The sequence below is a fragment of the Brachionichthys hirsutus genome, chromosome 13 (genome assembly GCF_040956055.1).
Source record: "Brachionichthys hirsutus isolate HB-005 chromosome 13, CSIRO-AGI_Bhir_v1, whole genome shotgun sequence".
NCBI classification, from domain to species: Eukaryota; Metazoa; Chordata; class Actinopteri; order Lophiiformes; family Brachionichthyidae; genus Brachionichthys; species Brachionichthys hirsutus.
Window position 1 is genome coordinate 10,164,063 of NC_090909.1, and position 15,911 is coordinate 10,179,973.

Here is a 15,911-nt window from a genome sequence, read left to right on the forward strand (position 1 = left end):
ATATTTTATTCAAATATATATTGAATTCAAATGTTATATTTCAATATGGTCATTTGATATAAATCAGCAAAGTCCTATTTTTATTCTTAACTATGTATATATTCTAATGGGCATGTTATTATCAGTGATTCAGCCGTTGCCTTCCCGACCTTTTGCCTTCTCTTGACCGCCTGATTTGCGGCGATGAAGCCCGATGCCGTCAGAGTTTTATATTTATAGTCTAAAAACTGCAGTCGGTGTGTATTCAGGGTACAAAAACCCCCAACCAGACCTGGGTCGGTATACGTTTACCTTATTAGCGAGCGTGTTTGTTTTAGCTGCCCTCCTGCGGCAGCCGGGCGGGGTTTACCTCGTCCCGCATGGTAAACCCTGTGCCTCTTCGTCTGCTCGGCCCTGACCTGCTTCGGTGACCTTGGAGGCAGGCGGCGGCGACGGCGTTCTCGGTAGCGCTGGAGTTTCAGCTCGCTAATCCAGCAGAGCTGCTGACGCGACTGGACTTTGGTTAGCGCGTGGACCGACCGGGGACTCGAGCGGGCTGGTCTAAACCTGTTCACACACACACACACACACACACACACACACCCTGGCTAAAGTGAGGCTTGACATTGGAGGCCTCCAGAGTAGATGGGAAACCAAAGAAATGACATCACGGCCTCGGAGCAGAGTGGGGAGCGAGGGACTTCCCGCCGTCTGACTGGCTCATTCTGCTCGAGGTGTGGAGGGGGGGGTTCTCTGGTCACTATTTCTCACACACACACACACCTCAACGCTGTTTAAGAAAAGCTTGGCAGATGAATTCCTGCTTTCCTTGTCCGGTTTGTTTCACGTGTTTTAATCATTTCAGAAGAGCGTTTTTACTTTACGCGGGACACAAACGTTTTTCAGCCCCTCCCTCTCATTGGCTCGAGCGTTCCTCTGCTTTGCTGCCGGTACAAACCGACCAGGCCCTGCCTAACCCATCATGGCCTCAGAAACAGAATAACTGTTCCCTCCGACTGCTTTATATTTCCACACACATTTTCATCTTGTAATTTTTCTCCTGTGTTTTTTTATTTTATCTACATTTTACTGCTACTCTTGTAATTATTACATTATTAACGTGATTATTTTGTACCTTCTAGCCATGGTTCATTCTGCCCTGTATGAATTCTGGGTGCTTGTGTTTTGTTCCAAAATAAGTTTTTTATTTTTATTTTTTCCCCATGAACTTCGACTAGTTGGTTTCAGTGCAGCCTTTTCGAGTCGGGCTGATTTTTCTTTTCTTTTTTTTTAAACCACGTTACCATGGACAGGGCGAGGGTAACATAATCCCCATATTATATACAGCAGGGGACGAAACAGTTGTCATTATTTTTCATGTGTGTATATATAATTTTACATTTTGTACTGTTTAACCATTGTATTATCTGCTCTGCCTCCCCTCTGGACACCGATCTGTCTCTGGAGGAAGGATAGATATGTTTTTATCGTAGACAAACCTCCTGTACTTCTGTTTCTCTTCTGTCTTCATTTGTAATTAAACAATTATCAGGGTTCATTAAAAAAAAGGTTAAAAATGATTGGTTTGTTATTTTGTCATTTATTGACCATTTGTTGCTTCCATCAAGTTTGATTAAGAAATAAAGGTATGTATACTATAATAAATAAATAATACCAAATAGTCCCTTTTCCTAGATGCTCAATTGAGGATTAGCATTTTGTTTTTTTATGAACTAGTAAGTAATTTATAGAATACAAGATGAGAATATGTGAACGGCAATCAGGCACGACTAATGCCAGTATTTGTGTTGCAGCCCTGATCCCTCTAGAGGGGTTTGGCATTTATTGATCAGTTCTGGTAGAAAAAAAAAAGTTTTCTTAAACACAAATTAGCCAAACTGTCGTGTTTCTGATCCTTCATGATGACAGCTTTTTAATTCAACAAACTACCGGTGCTAGCCCAACTCGGAGCACTTCATGACTTCAGAAAACCCTGTTAGAAGAAAATAAGGCCTTGATGGAGGAGTGGTTGATGCTGATGAGATGTTTGTCACCCAGAGGGAGACGGACCTTGTTTCTCCAAGTACAGGGGCATGTCTGGAGGACACTTTGGGCTTTGTCCAAAGTACGGATTTTCTGTCTTTAGTTGTCTTTATGACACATTGCGGCTGCGTTTAAAATGTAAACGTTAATAGAAATGTCATATTGCTTTTATTATCCAACAAATGCCTCCAAAGCCCCTCAATTTGCACTAGATTGATTAAACTATTACTTATTGGTAGGAGTCCGAACAATCCTTTTAACACCGAGTGTCTTCATTTAGGAATTTAAATTTTGTTCACGATGTTTGTGTAGAAGCCTTTATTTCTCAAGGTTTTCCAGCGATGCTCTGGTTCCCCCTGCTGCCGAGTTGTAGTACTGCAGCAGTTACGCATCGTTCATCCGAAGCCGTTCTTCAAGCTCTCGCGAGACTTGTGGCATCATCCCTTCCGTTTCGCTCTGGCCTCCCCCCCCCCCCCCCCCCTCCCAGGCAACCTCCTTTGAAGTTGATCTTAACGGGATTGAACCTTTTGATAGGACGTGTGAGTCCAGGGAGCCCGAGACTGATCATGCATTGTTTCTGGGGTCAAGCTGGGGTCAAGCTGGGACACTTTCATCAATAGATCACAGTAAACTCGACCCACAGCTTGTATAAGTCGTGTCTAACAATGAGTTCGTGTGTGACGAGGTGGCCGTGTGGGCAATCGGGCAAGTAAAAATAGATCATGTTTTTAGAAATGTGCTTAATAAAAGTAGCAACAATACAACAAGGAATAAAACACGTAAAATTGAAATGTATTAATGTTGATTTCTTTATTTATGATGTAAAACGTGTTACGATTAGTAGTTGTTCGAGAAATTATGTTAATGTGTTGTCAGTTTAAATTGCATACATTACTTATTATTAACCCCGAGCGCCTATCTCGGCGTAATTAGGCCCGAGCGCTTATCTCGGCGTAATTAGGCCCGAGCTCCTATCTCGGCGTAGCCGGAGATGCACCGCATAGCGCAGGGGTGGGCAAACTTTTTGACGTGCGGGCCACATTGGGTTTGAAATTTTGACCGAGGGGCCGGGCCAGGAGCATTTGGATGAGTGTTTGGCCCAGATATACTAAAGCGCTGCGTGTAGTGTGCAAACCTCATAGCACAGTAAACACACAGATAAATGTACAACCCACTTTACTAACAGTGTGTACGAAGGACTGCGTCTTTCAAATGTGCAAAATAGCCCTAATCCAGGTAGCACGTTTGTCTCAATGAATATGCAAGGTGCAGCATTTACACATATTTTGGCACAACGGTGTGAGGAGAAATGTAAATAGATTAAAATAGCAATGACATTGTGATCTGTCAAACCTGGTGATTGCATCTGTTTTTAATAAATTTTACTTGAACACGTAAATAAATTAACATTTATTGAAAAAAGATGATCACTTTCAACATTCAAAACATATCAAAACACGAAATACTAAATCTCAATCATTTCTGCTGCACTCATTGTTGTTCCACTGCTGTGCGTAAATGCGCACTTCATTAGAAGAACGGGATTTATTCATCATGGCGCTGAACGTCTGCTCACACACGGAGGTCGAGCCAAACAACAGCATATTCTGTGCCGTCCTCCGGACGTTTGGAAACGTTGCTTCGTTAAGTGAGGCATGAAAGTCATTCAGGTTAAGAGACTTGGACTTTCAGTCCGACTCCTTTGAGGCGGAGTCGGACTGAAGATCGATCAGTTCCAACTGCAGCTCCTGCGGTGCGGTTTCAGGGTCTTGTGACGGGACGGGACACCAGCTGAAGTGATGCGTCAATTTTCTTTAAATCAGAGAAGCGACGGCAGAACTCCCGTTCTTGCATTGATTGCTTGCTGGCGTAGTTTGCATGCTTTGTGGCAAAGTGACGGCTGATATTATATTCTTTAAAACCCGCAACGGCTTCTTCGCATATCAGACATGCAGCCGTAGATCGGATTTCGGTGAAAAAAAATCTTGTTGTGCGCTCTTTATTAAACACTCGGCCCTCACCGTCTACTTTGCTTTTCTTTGATCCGCTCATTTCTACAGACGGGGTCAGAGAGTAATGGGGAAAAAAAAATAATGCAAAGAGTAATTCGCGACACGCCACCGCGGTTGTCAGTGCGCCATCTGCTGGTGAAACACGGGTATTGCAGGGACAAAATGAAAGTTATGATTTTGAATTTTTTGGTAATTGGACAAGTTCGGCGGGCCGTATTGAAAAGCATAACGGGCCGTATACGGCCCGCGGGCCGTGGTTTGCCCATGTCTGGCATAGCGTCACTTCGTACGGCTGATCCTGCGTTTGCTCCGGCGAGCTTTCACACTGCTGACGGAACGGAGCAGGGTTCTCTTGCAAAGTAACCGAGACCCTCATTTTCAGGTGGACTTTTTTGATCCTCTCCAGTCCAGAGTTCGGATGCGCTTTCACACCAGCCCAAACGGAGCGGATTATCCGAGGAAAGGAACTCTGGTCCGTTTAAAGGGGAGCAAACAGTGGCGGTGTGCGGCTTTAATTACCCTCGCCGAAGCGGAAGCGAGGGTATTGCAATTGGGTGCGTTTGTCTGTCTGTTTGTCTGTTTGTCTGTCCGAGCGCATAACTCAAAAACTAGTAACCCAATCGACTTGAAATTTTTACACAAGCAAGGTTCTGTCCGTGGATCGGTCCTCCCCGAGAATGGCGTTGATCCGGATCTGGATCAAGATTCTAGAATTATTTTTACATCTGGAATTGTGCCCGTGCTGTAAACTGCCACTTTAAGAGGGAGGGACACGAATGGCATGATGGGAAAAAGAGTCCAGAAGGAGTCTTGTAGTACGTTCCGGAGCAGCAAGCTAGAGCAGGTTTGGCCCCTCTGATCCGGAAGCCCTGTTTACTGTCTCACAAGATCGAATAGTCTTTTGGAGGCGAGGGTCTGCAATCTCTGATTGTCTTTCTAGTTTAAGACTGAATTTGATCAAATGACGTTTAATTAAAACAGAACTCACTAAAGGCTGGTTGAGCAGGTACTCGGTCGTTATAGAGGATTACAGCTGACAGGTGAGTATTTCTGGAGGCAGATTTTCATCACGACTCAGCAGAACTGCCTCCTCGGTAATAAGGACTCATTATCTCTGAGGGGGGGGGGCAAGTTGTAATGCAACAGCTTTTAACTTGAGGGTCGTGACCTTTTGAGCTCTTTGGGGAACAAATGGATGAACTGCAGTCAAGGATTGTTCCAGAAGCCCTTTATGACATGCAGTGAGCCTGGCTCGGTCGATCAGGCCGGTCAGCGACCAGTAGAAGAGCCAGAAGGGATGTAAGGGATCAATGCGCTCGCTCTTTGCAAATAAATCTTTAATTTAATTATAAAACATTGTGTGAAGACACGTTAATGAATTTGAATGAAACAGCGACGGATGTTACAACTTTATAGATCTGTGTTTTTAATCAATCAAATCGATTGATCAAGGCTTAGTCGTTCAGGGATTTTCTTGCTGATTTTTCGTTTATTTATTTTTTAAGAAAATTGGTGAAAACGATATAAGACCGGTGCAGACACATAATAAAAATAAAAAGAGATAATTTTTTAAAAGTGAGAATTAAATAAATTTACAATTGAAAGTAAATAACAGCAGTTCTGACGAAACGAAAGCTGGAGAGGGGAAGTCAGTTGAGCTCAAGAGTTAGAAAATAAACGTCTCTCCTCCGGCAATCGTTTGAGGAGATCTCAAACATGAAATGTAAATTTAAATCTGCTTCTTAAAGGCCTGCCGATCTTTCAGTGACATCAGCAGGCAGAAGTTGATCTGTGTACAATGAGAGTACCGGACAAACACACAAGCTGAAGTAAATGATTTACAAGCAGGTCACAATGTTCGGCCATGCCAACCTTTCAGCTGTTGAATCACTGCACTGGACTGTTTTGTGTGGGAGCACTGATTACCCTCGCCGAAGAGGAGGCGAGGGTATTGCAATTAGGTGCGTTTGTTTGTTTGTTTGTTTGTCTGTCTGTCTGTTTGTTTGCTTGTTTGTCTGTCCGAGCGCATAAGTCAAAAACTAGTAACCCAATCGACTTGAAATTTTTACACAAGCAAGGTTCTGTTCCTGGCTCGGTCCTCCCCGAGAATGGCGTCGATCCGGATCTGGATCCAGATTCTAGAATTATTTTTACATCTGGAATTGTGCCTGTGCTGTAAACTGCCACTTTAAGAGGGAGGGACACGAATGGCATGATGGGAAAAATAGTCCAGAAGGTGTCTTGTAGTACGTTCCCGGAGCAGCAAGCTAGAGCAGGTTTGGCCCCTCTGATCCGGAAGCCCTGTTTACTGTCTCACAAGATCGAATAGTCTTTTGGAGGCGAGGGTCTGCAATCTCTGATTGTCGTTTTCTCGTTATCAATAGTTATAGGTATCTATAACCGAAGCGAGGCAAGCATGCAAAAATTGATTACACCCTGATTTCAAATGAAATGCAATTCTGTCATGCTTTTTACTGTAAAATCACACCTGTAATTATTATTATTGTTATTATTTTAAAGCTTCCATACTATACCTGTACAATAGCAACTTTTTTATTACAAACTTGACGCGATGGAAGATAGACAACCTCGTTGCACAAATTTGCAGCTTCCAAACTCGCCATATGTTAACTTGGGTTTTGCACCGTGGGAGGAAGTTGAGAGCCCTCTTTCAAGTCCGTAATTTAGGCAGTGGCAGATTATTCCTGCTGCTTTTAAATGCAGCATTGTTTTCTATCCCCGTGTTTCTCTCAGGCAGACTGAGAAATGTGTTCCTGCTGCAGGATGATTACGACTTTGTTCAAAACATCAGGGATAACGCAAAAGCACAACCTGAAAGCATTAAACAACGACGGTCTGTTTAACCCCACATATGTAAGCCACCTGTAAATCACCTGTACATTTGTGCCTCAAAGTGAGTAGAAGTGAATTCATCTGTTTTTCTAAGCTCACACTCAGCTGAGTTAGAGAGTGTGTGAGTGTTGGGTCAGGTCAGGTGCAATGCAGTGTCCCTGGAGCTGTTTAGCATTTAATATAAATTGACTTGGATTCAGTAGCTTTAGCTGCAGCTCACAAAGTTCTCACAGGGTGCTAATACCAAACAGATCCCCTTCTGCAACAAAGTCTCTCCTCGAGTGTCCGTTGAGTTCTGCAGGATTCGTGTCGTCTCTTCGTCCGTCTCTCCCTTCACAGCTTTCTTCACCGTCTGCCTCACTTCTATCGTTCCCTCCTCTGCTCTTTCATGTCTGGTCTCTCCCTCTCTCTCTCTCCCTCTCTGTCTCTCATGTCTCCCGACGGCGGCTTACGAAGGTGCTCTCAGCGCTCGCCCTACATTCTTGAATGCCCACTCCTCTACGGTGAATGAGGAGCCAGTCAGAGACAGACAGAGACTGCAGTGCTGCACTGGCAGGGGTGTGTGAGCTGTCTAGGGATAGCACTCAGTCTGCGTTTGAATGTTTGTGTGTGTGTGTGTGTGTTGTCTATGAAAAAAAACATCATAAATCTACGCCTACACTTTCATATACGCAGCAGACTACATTAATATACACATGTGTACATGTTTGCTGAAACAGGATTAGGCAGACACAGCATGTGTATGCATGTGGACTCCTTCATGTGTGCCAGCTTGCCCGTGTGTGCGTGTGTGTGTGTGCGTGTGTGTGTGTGTGTGTGTGTGCCCGGCAGGCTGCAATGCCACAATCAGCCATATCTTTATCGTCATTGACCAAACTCGCCATCTGTGCCTGTAAGCTATAGAAGCAGCGTGGGGCACTGCTTCCCAGCAGAGCGCCCTCTACTGAAATAGCAGCGCTGTTTGTGTGTCTGCACTCATGTGTGTTTAACTCACTTGTTGTTCTGTATTCGCTGGTGTATCACAGCCTGCAGTGCACACTACAGTGGATACATGCTGTGTGTGCGTGTGTGTGTGTGTGTGTGTATTTGGTTGTGTACCTGGGAGCACACTGTGTATGTGGGTCACTCTCTCAGGAGCCACAAGTCACTGTTTGGACCAATTTGCACACTGGGGTGTCACTTCCTGTTTGGCCAAGATGATGGTAATGAGCATAATGACCTCATCACAGCACTTGGTCATTGGCCTGCAGGCCTTCGGCCTATCAGCCAATCACACAAAGCTCTGGTGACGAACAGCCGCCATTTAGTGGCCCGATTGGTCGAGGAGGCAGGAATAGGAGCGCTGATTAGCAGCTCTGATTAGCTGGAAGAAGGAAATAATTTGTGGGTTTGTGTTCACCGTAGTTCACCTCTGAACCCTCGGGGGCCATGTTGTTGCCTCTGGATGGAGAAATATCCAGATAGTAAAACAGAGTTAATGAAGCTTCTTAAGTGTGTACGAGTGTCTAATGTTAAATATCTAGGGACTGGCTCATTTGTTTTACATTTAAAAATCATGACAGTGTGTTCATGTCTCTGTCTACATCCATTTTATTAAAAAAAAAACAACGAAGAAGAAGCTCTCGCTCCTGCCCTGCGTGCCTTTTGACGTCATAGCCCCGCCCCCAGAGAAACCCTATTGGCCGCTGCGGCGTCGCTCTCCAACAGCTGTTCTGTGTTTTCACACACCGTGATTGGTTGAAAGCCCCCGCCCGTCACAGTTCCTTCGGCACATAACGTCCACTCTACGCGAGCTCTCATTGGCTACTGTACCAGTCCGTGCTCAGTGATTGGCCGCGCGGGGTGGTTGTCAAGGCTTTGGGGCTTCATTCACCATTTTGCGACTGTAGCGTACAAATGTACGGGGCAGCAGTTTGTCCTGCTTTAAGTTGCTTTTCCGGGGAAACACGAACGAGTGGCGACGCCGCTCTATTTGACCCGGCGGACTCAACCGAAGCACCACCCCGGCTCCGGTGAGTCCCGGCTGCCCCTCGCTCGGACCCGGCTCCTGCAGCACTGCAGCCGGGGGGGGGGGGGCTTGTTGTGCCTTTCATCGAGCTGCTAGCGTTGTTCGCGTTTACCGGAGGCACGGAGAGTAAACCGAGGGTTAGCTAATCAGCGCGGCGTTCGACGTCTGGGTTAGCATGCGGAGAGAGAGAGAGGGGAGAGAGAGGGAGGGAGGGTTTGGCTGCGTTCCGTGGAAAAGGGAGCGGTGCGGCTTCACACACTGAGCGTGAAACTTTTCCACTAGAAAATAAATTCAACGCCATCACCGAGTCGGACTTCCAGGACAAGTCCGCTCAGTTCTGCGTGCGTTGCGCCAGAACGCGTGAAAAGTCTTCTGTTTCCGTATGAACCGACGCGCTGTGCGTAAATCCGTTTATTTACACGCAACATGTCTCTTATTTCGCGGCAGGGCGCCGGGGCTCAGCGGCGCGTTATCCGGCCAGCTTTAGCCGTGTTTCCCGACGACTGTCACTCCGGGATGGGCCGGGGCCACCGAGTTCGGTTCTGTTTGTCGTTGATAAACTTAACATGGACGTCTCGCTCGGGACAGCTGACTCCGTATTACGCGTTATTACGGCCGCCGGAAGCCTTTATCTCCCGGTGGCGGCGAGGAACGGAGCTCCGAGCGGCCTTGCGTGCGTGCGCCGTGCGCTCGAGGCCCGGTCGGGTCGCTGTGCACGCCGCGGCCTGTTTGTGTAGTAATCGCTGTACTACGACGGTACTATGCAGCTAAAGCGGAGGGCGATGACGTCACCCTGCTGGCGCTAGACTAGATGAAGTTCTGGATTGTTATGTCATTGCAGACAGGCCTGTTCTCTGGAAGGCCCGGTCGGAGGCATGTTATGCACTTTTTTTTTGGAGAGGAGACAACTTTTAAAATGCATCATCAAAAGCATTTAGCAGCACTGAAGTGGGTTGAAACACAAAGTAGTTCAGCAGTAAGTGCACAGAAGTGTGACAACATTTGTTTGTGTGTTTATAGCATCGTTACCAACATCTTTTTACTGTTTGTCACGTTATCGTCAAACTGTTTTCAGTCTGTCTTAGCCCCGTTATCTTCGAGAAAAAAACAAAAATCATTATTCCGTGACCCCCCCCCCCCCAACCTGCACATTTGCTTAGCTAAAGCAAATGATCTGTCCAGAAACACAGCATCTGATTTTTGTTATTTTCTTCTTCTCCTCCCCCCCCCCCCTCTCTCACATGACTTGTCTGACTCGCCTCCAGACGACATGTGTTCACCGTGTCCTCAAAACAGGATGAACGCCGTTCAGCAAATGAAATACGAGTGAACTCGTTGCTCGTACAGACGGCCCGGTCGGCCGGGTATACGTGCGGCTCGGGGTGAACTCGTCGCTCCGAGCCTCACGTGTGTACCTGCTCCGACGGGCCTTCTATGGCGCCCATACGGGGCTTCTTTGTTCCACATGTCACTGCTGGGAGTGAGAGTTGCGTCAGTTTGTCTTGAAGCTGTTATCGTCATGCCCATGACTCTGACACCAGCTGTTGTACGCTGCGCTGGTGAGTAAACACCACGTAGCATACCTCGACCGTGACCAACGAAGGACGGCTGCCAAATCATTTTATGGTCGCTGCTCTCCCGGGCCTGTCTGTCCCAAATAGGTATTTACATAGAACTCGTTTGCTCTAAGTCCGTCTGTACGGCAGCTATCGTCGCAAAGATGCTTCCTGTACGTGTGGCCTTGATACAGGCAGCACTCAAGATTCAAGATACTTTATTATCATTATGCGAACATAATAAAATCGTGTGAAGGCACACAGCATAACATAATCAAAATCAGAAACAAAAACTAAATTCTCTCTTTTAAGAAACAATATATATATACACACAAAGAGAGTGAGAATCACAGGCAATGGTGCGAAATAGCAACAGCAGCAGCATAAAGCGTCCCAGATCGCTACAAGGGAACGACTGCTCTCACAGCCCGGGGGAAGAAGCTGTTTCTGTTTCACTCGTATCTGAACATGGCTTTCTCTCCAGCCAATGTGACGTGGCGGACATCAAAGGCGCCTGAAAGAATGTGAGCCTTCACAGGGCAACAGAAAGGGGGGGGGAGGGGGGAGAGCCATGCAGACGGAGAGACAGACGGGTGGGACGATGAACGTATAAATAGGGATAGGCCAGCCCACCTGTAAGTTAGCAGACCATCGACTAGGCAGTGACAGGTAGACATGTCTAGTTGTGGGTTCTAGAGCATCCAGTGTTTTGATTCTCCCTGTCATAACCCTGTTGTTAACATTTCACTGGCGCTCGTACCCGTGTAGAGACACTTGTATTGGAAGAAATGAGGCAACAAGGACCTGAGGCAAGTCCCATGTGTAATCAGCCACACGGCAAACAAGCCAGCTAAATGACGAGCTGTTGTTCTTTCCGTTTTCCAATAGTGGCACAAGTGTGAATGAGCCAAATGTGAGTTTGGAGATATTCTGAATCACTCTGGCATGGCTAGGAGCGATACCGGATGACTCTGGTGGGCAATTCTGCTGCTCCGGAATGACTGCAATGCAAAATGAGGATCGAAGCCTAAACGGAAGGAGAGGGAATGAAGACAGATGAGAGGTACAAATCGATAGCGAGACGAGAGAGAGAGAGAGCGCAGGCAGGGGTTGAGAGTGTAAGTGTAATATTTGTGAAGTGACAGAGCAAGCGAGGGAGGAATAAAGTAATGGGACGTTAGGTAATGGTCTTCCACAGGAAATGGAGCTCGTAGGGGTGGATTGGCCCTGCTTTGAAATACATAGATAAAGGTTGTGTGTGTGTGTGTGAGAGAGAGAGCGAGAGAGAGAGAGAGAGAGAGAGAGAGGGTTTCAGTATGCGAGAAGAAGGAATTCCCCCGCCTCCACTGCCATGGCCAAGAAATGTGTGTGTGAGCAGAGTGCATGCAGAAAGGCTTGTCTAGACAAATTGCAAAGTGTTCCTCACTATTTCCATATTGTCGTTGACTCGTGAAAGTTTTGATTGTCTTTAATAACCTCACATTAAGGCCTTCTGTTTGAGTAGATCATTTTGAATAATGAATTCAAGTTAATAATTCCATAGATGAGTCAGTCGTTTTTAGTACTGTATTGGACAATGGTACATCATATTTTTTATTTTTTATTTCAGTATATTCAGGTGTTTGATGACCTTTTCCTCCCAAAGCCACGCGGTTTGCAGTATTGAATAAACTTTATTTATGTCTGAAAGTATTTGTCACATGATTTACCAGAGCTGCTTGTTCTCTTTCTTTCAGGATCTCTGGAATAAGACAATCAAGTGCTGCACAAGACAAGACAGGATGAGAAAGAGAGGCCCCTACAGAAGAGGAAAAAAGAGAGAATAGAAAGAAGGGGAATAATAAAGACAGACCGAGCAGGAGCAAAACCGCAAAGAGCATCTCTGGGATAAGTAAATAAATACATTGTGTTTGGAGAAAAGCTACATAAAAAGATGAAACCGATAAAAAAGCAGGGCCGGCGCTCTCCTCCCTCCACCCGGGCCAAAGGTGGGAAACGACGCGGTGCTGGGGATGTCCAAGAACTGGGAGAGAAAAGAGACTCCGATGAGAGCAGAGACACAAGCAGATCTCCACCGGACCTAACACCCTGCTCCCCCCTTTCTTCGGTTTCCCACTCCGAGTCCTCCCAGGTAGATCCAATCAGGGTACAGGGCACTTCGGACGAGGAGGGACTTCATAAACAAGGGCTGTCAGAGAAGACAGCGTCACTCGCTCTGGATTCTGGGACATCCTCAGACAATGGATCAGGGAGGTTAGCTGTGAGTGTTGCCAGCCACAATGACAGCGGTGGCAGCAGTTGTAGTAACACTAGTACACCAAGCGCCAACAACAGCCCAAACCCTACCTCCAGCCGCAAAACAGCCACCTTCAAAGCACGCGTCCCCAAGAAGAAGTACACCTCTGAACATTGCCTGCCTGCTGCTGGTAACCCCAGCCCCCCTTCCTCTGGCACGCCCCCCCCTGTTCCACTTGGGTGCACAGTCATCAATCATGTGTCAACTTCATCTGGAGGTGACATCTCTGTCTCACACCTCGAGGGCAACAGTCAGAGTATGAGTCTGATGGAAGACTCCCGTAGCAGGACCGGAAGGGACGGACCTCAAGGCTCTCCAGAGTACCGCAGCCTGTCCCTGGGAGGGGAGAGGGAAAGACCAGGAAGAGGTGAAGAGGTTGGTGATGCAGAGCGAGTGTCACCCAGCCCCGTGCCCCGCTGCTCTTCAACAGACACGGCCAGCGAGCACTCAGCCGACCTGGAGGCAGTCATCAACACACACACCCTCACACAGATGTCTATACACACACCGCCCAGTCTCCCTGATGCGCTGTCTGATGCCCTGGCCAAAGGGCTGAAGAATCAGCGTGTTCTTGCCCGCCAACACAAGAGGAGAAATGGCCAGGAAGGAGGAGACAAAAGCAGGGATGAAGAAGAGAGTTCAGACTTGGTGTTCCGGGCCGGGGTTGTCCGCAAGGTCAGCGGTGAATTTGGAAACCTGGAGGTGCAATTAAATGGTGAGAAGATGCTATGGCGTTATCCATATCGGCACACTAGCCCCCCAGGCATGGTGGACATCATCCTAGATGCACCGCCTCCTGGTGTCCATCCAATACCGATTGGCAGCCATGTCTGTGTACCATTTGGAAACAAAGAGGGCAGCGAGGGCCAGTGGCAGTGGTACAGAGAAGGTGTGGTAACCCAGGTTGACACACACCCTGCAGTGGCCAATCGCTACCGGGTTCTGCTGTCTGAGGAAAGATCTCACACTGATGATGAGGAAGAAGAAGGCAGAGCGACAAATGGTTCTACCCAGGCAGTGTGGGTCTCCCGACAAACACTCCGGCTCCTGGTGCCACCGTGGGACCTCGATCTTCCATCTGGAGGCGGAAGAGATGGAGAAGAGGGGCTCAGAAATAAAGAAAGGGAGCGGGAGGATAGGGAAGAGATGGATGTGGAGCAGGAGGTGTGTCGTTTGAGCCGGGGGATGACACCAGGTGAGGGATCAGTTTTAGGTAGAGGCGTGCCCTTCCCAGGCATGATCCCCGTGTCCTCCACGGCCAGCCTAAACATGACCTCCCCTGTGACTCCGGCATCAATCTTCAGCCTTGTGACATGCCGAGAGTGGGATGTTGAGAAGGACTTGGAGAGAGAGAGGGATATCCAGAGAAAACAGGATAGAGAGAGGGAACTAGAGCGAGAAAGGGGGAACAGTGCAAAGCAACAGCAGCAACACCATCCTTATATGCCACTCACCCCAGAAGAAGATATGGAAGTGTCTCACTTCAACATGGTCCCAATGGGGGCAATCATACCTGGGCACAATCCAATGGCTGTTCCTCTACACCGCCACATTGTCTCGAAGCCCCAACATGGCTACCTCAATCCACAACTGTCTGTGGTGCGAGGCATTGGGATTCCCACTTCACACCTGGCTTTGAACCCTCACCCGCCTCCTTCTCCTGTCCTGTTAGGCCTCGACCCAGCCACAGCTGCAGCCGTTGGCGCTGTCATTACCACCCCTCAGCTCCCTCCACTCCCTCCCATCTCGTCTTCCACTTCATCCTCCTCCAGACTAGAGAAGGCCTCAGGAGGAGGTTCTTCCACTGGAGGAGCAGGAGGCAGTGGTGGATCCGGATCAGGTTCAACGTCCTCCTCATCTTCACGTTCTCGCACCCCGCTGACGGCTGCCCAGCAAAAGTACAAGAAGGGCGATGTAGTGTGCACGCCAACAGGCATCCGTAAGAAATTCAACGGGAAACAGTGGAGGAGGCTGTGCTCCAGAGAGGGCTGCTCCAAAGAGTCCCAGCGCCGAGGTTACTGCTCCAGACACCTCTCGATGAGGACCAAAGAAATGGAAGCCAGTGGAGGCAGCCGGGAACGGGGTGGAGCCAGCAGCACCGGGACCCTGACACCGTCTGACCTCCGTCTTGGTGGTGGGAGAGCGAGCTCCGACTTTGACTGGGATGAGACATCAAGGGAAAGTAGTGAAGCCAGCAGCCGTGGGGGAGACTGTCGTCCACGCTTGGTCCTTCCTTCTCTCCTCCCCCAGGACTTCTCTCGTTTTGATTTTGATGAGTGTGAGGCAGCGACCATGTTAGTGTCCCTGGGGGGCTCCCGCTCAGGCACACCCTCATTCTCCCCAATCTCCAACCAGTCACCTTTCTCTCCCGCTCCGTCACCCTCACCCTCTCCACTTTTGGGCTTCCGCCCTGCCAATTTTAGCCCTATTACCGCTCCCCCATCACTTACTCCACGCCGCCACCGCCAGCTTAGTGGCACTAAAATGGGTACACCAGGTGCTGAGCGAGAGCGCCACCTCTCTGGGATCATGCCCAGCTTTCAGACCAGCCTCACGTTCACAGTTCCCATGAGCCCCAGCAAAAGGAAGCTTGACTCCCACCCCATTCCTCCACTCCCCGCTGGCCAGGATGTCCAAGCTAAACTGGAGCAACAGCAGCTGGTGGGCACTGGGGGAGGCATGGTGGGAGACCCACTCCTTGTCCATAGTCCAGCTGCCTTTAGAGTCCTCTCCCCACATAGCCAACCTACAACTCCTTCCTCTCTTTTCTTCCCCCGGCCCCGTAGCGCCACCAGCAGACCACCATCTTCAGCTGCCTCAACACCCCCACCGATGCTGGTCTCTCCCACGCCACCCTCCCCACTGCCCCAGGAACCGTCACCACGACGCATTGTACCCCTCCGTGATTCCCCAGTCATTGTCCGGAACCCCGACGTCCCTCTGGCCAAGTTCTCTGAAGGCCCCTTAGGAAGAAGAGAGCGAAGCAGGTCCAGAGAACACAGCCAGGCCCAACACACAGCTCCGCCGGGCCTGCAGGTCCCCGTCCCCATCAACGGGGCCACCACCAATGGTGCGGCTCTCCTTCGCAACCCTGCATCTACACTCGTCCTGGTCACCTCCAGCGCGGTAAGAAAGTGTTCTTTTGAAGCACATGGTGATGGGGT

The 15,911-nt window shown here is 48.5% G+C and overlaps 1 protein-coding gene across 1 annotated transcript in view; it reads left to right on the top strand.

Annotated features, from left to right (window-relative positions):
• The first annotated feature begins 8,773 nt into the window (after positions 1 to 8,773).
• The window catches only part of cica (capicua transcriptional repressor a), a 32,179-nt gene continuing 25,041 nt past the window's right edge, over positions 8,774 to 15,911 (top strand). Inside the window, 2 exon segments of the mRNA XM_068747031.1 lie at positions 8,774 to 8,899; positions 12,188 to 15,873. Of these exon segments, the coding sequence (XP_068603132.1) occupies positions 12,385 to 15,873 (3,489 nt within the window). The 5' untranslated portion in view covers positions 8,774 to 8,899; positions 12,188 to 12,384.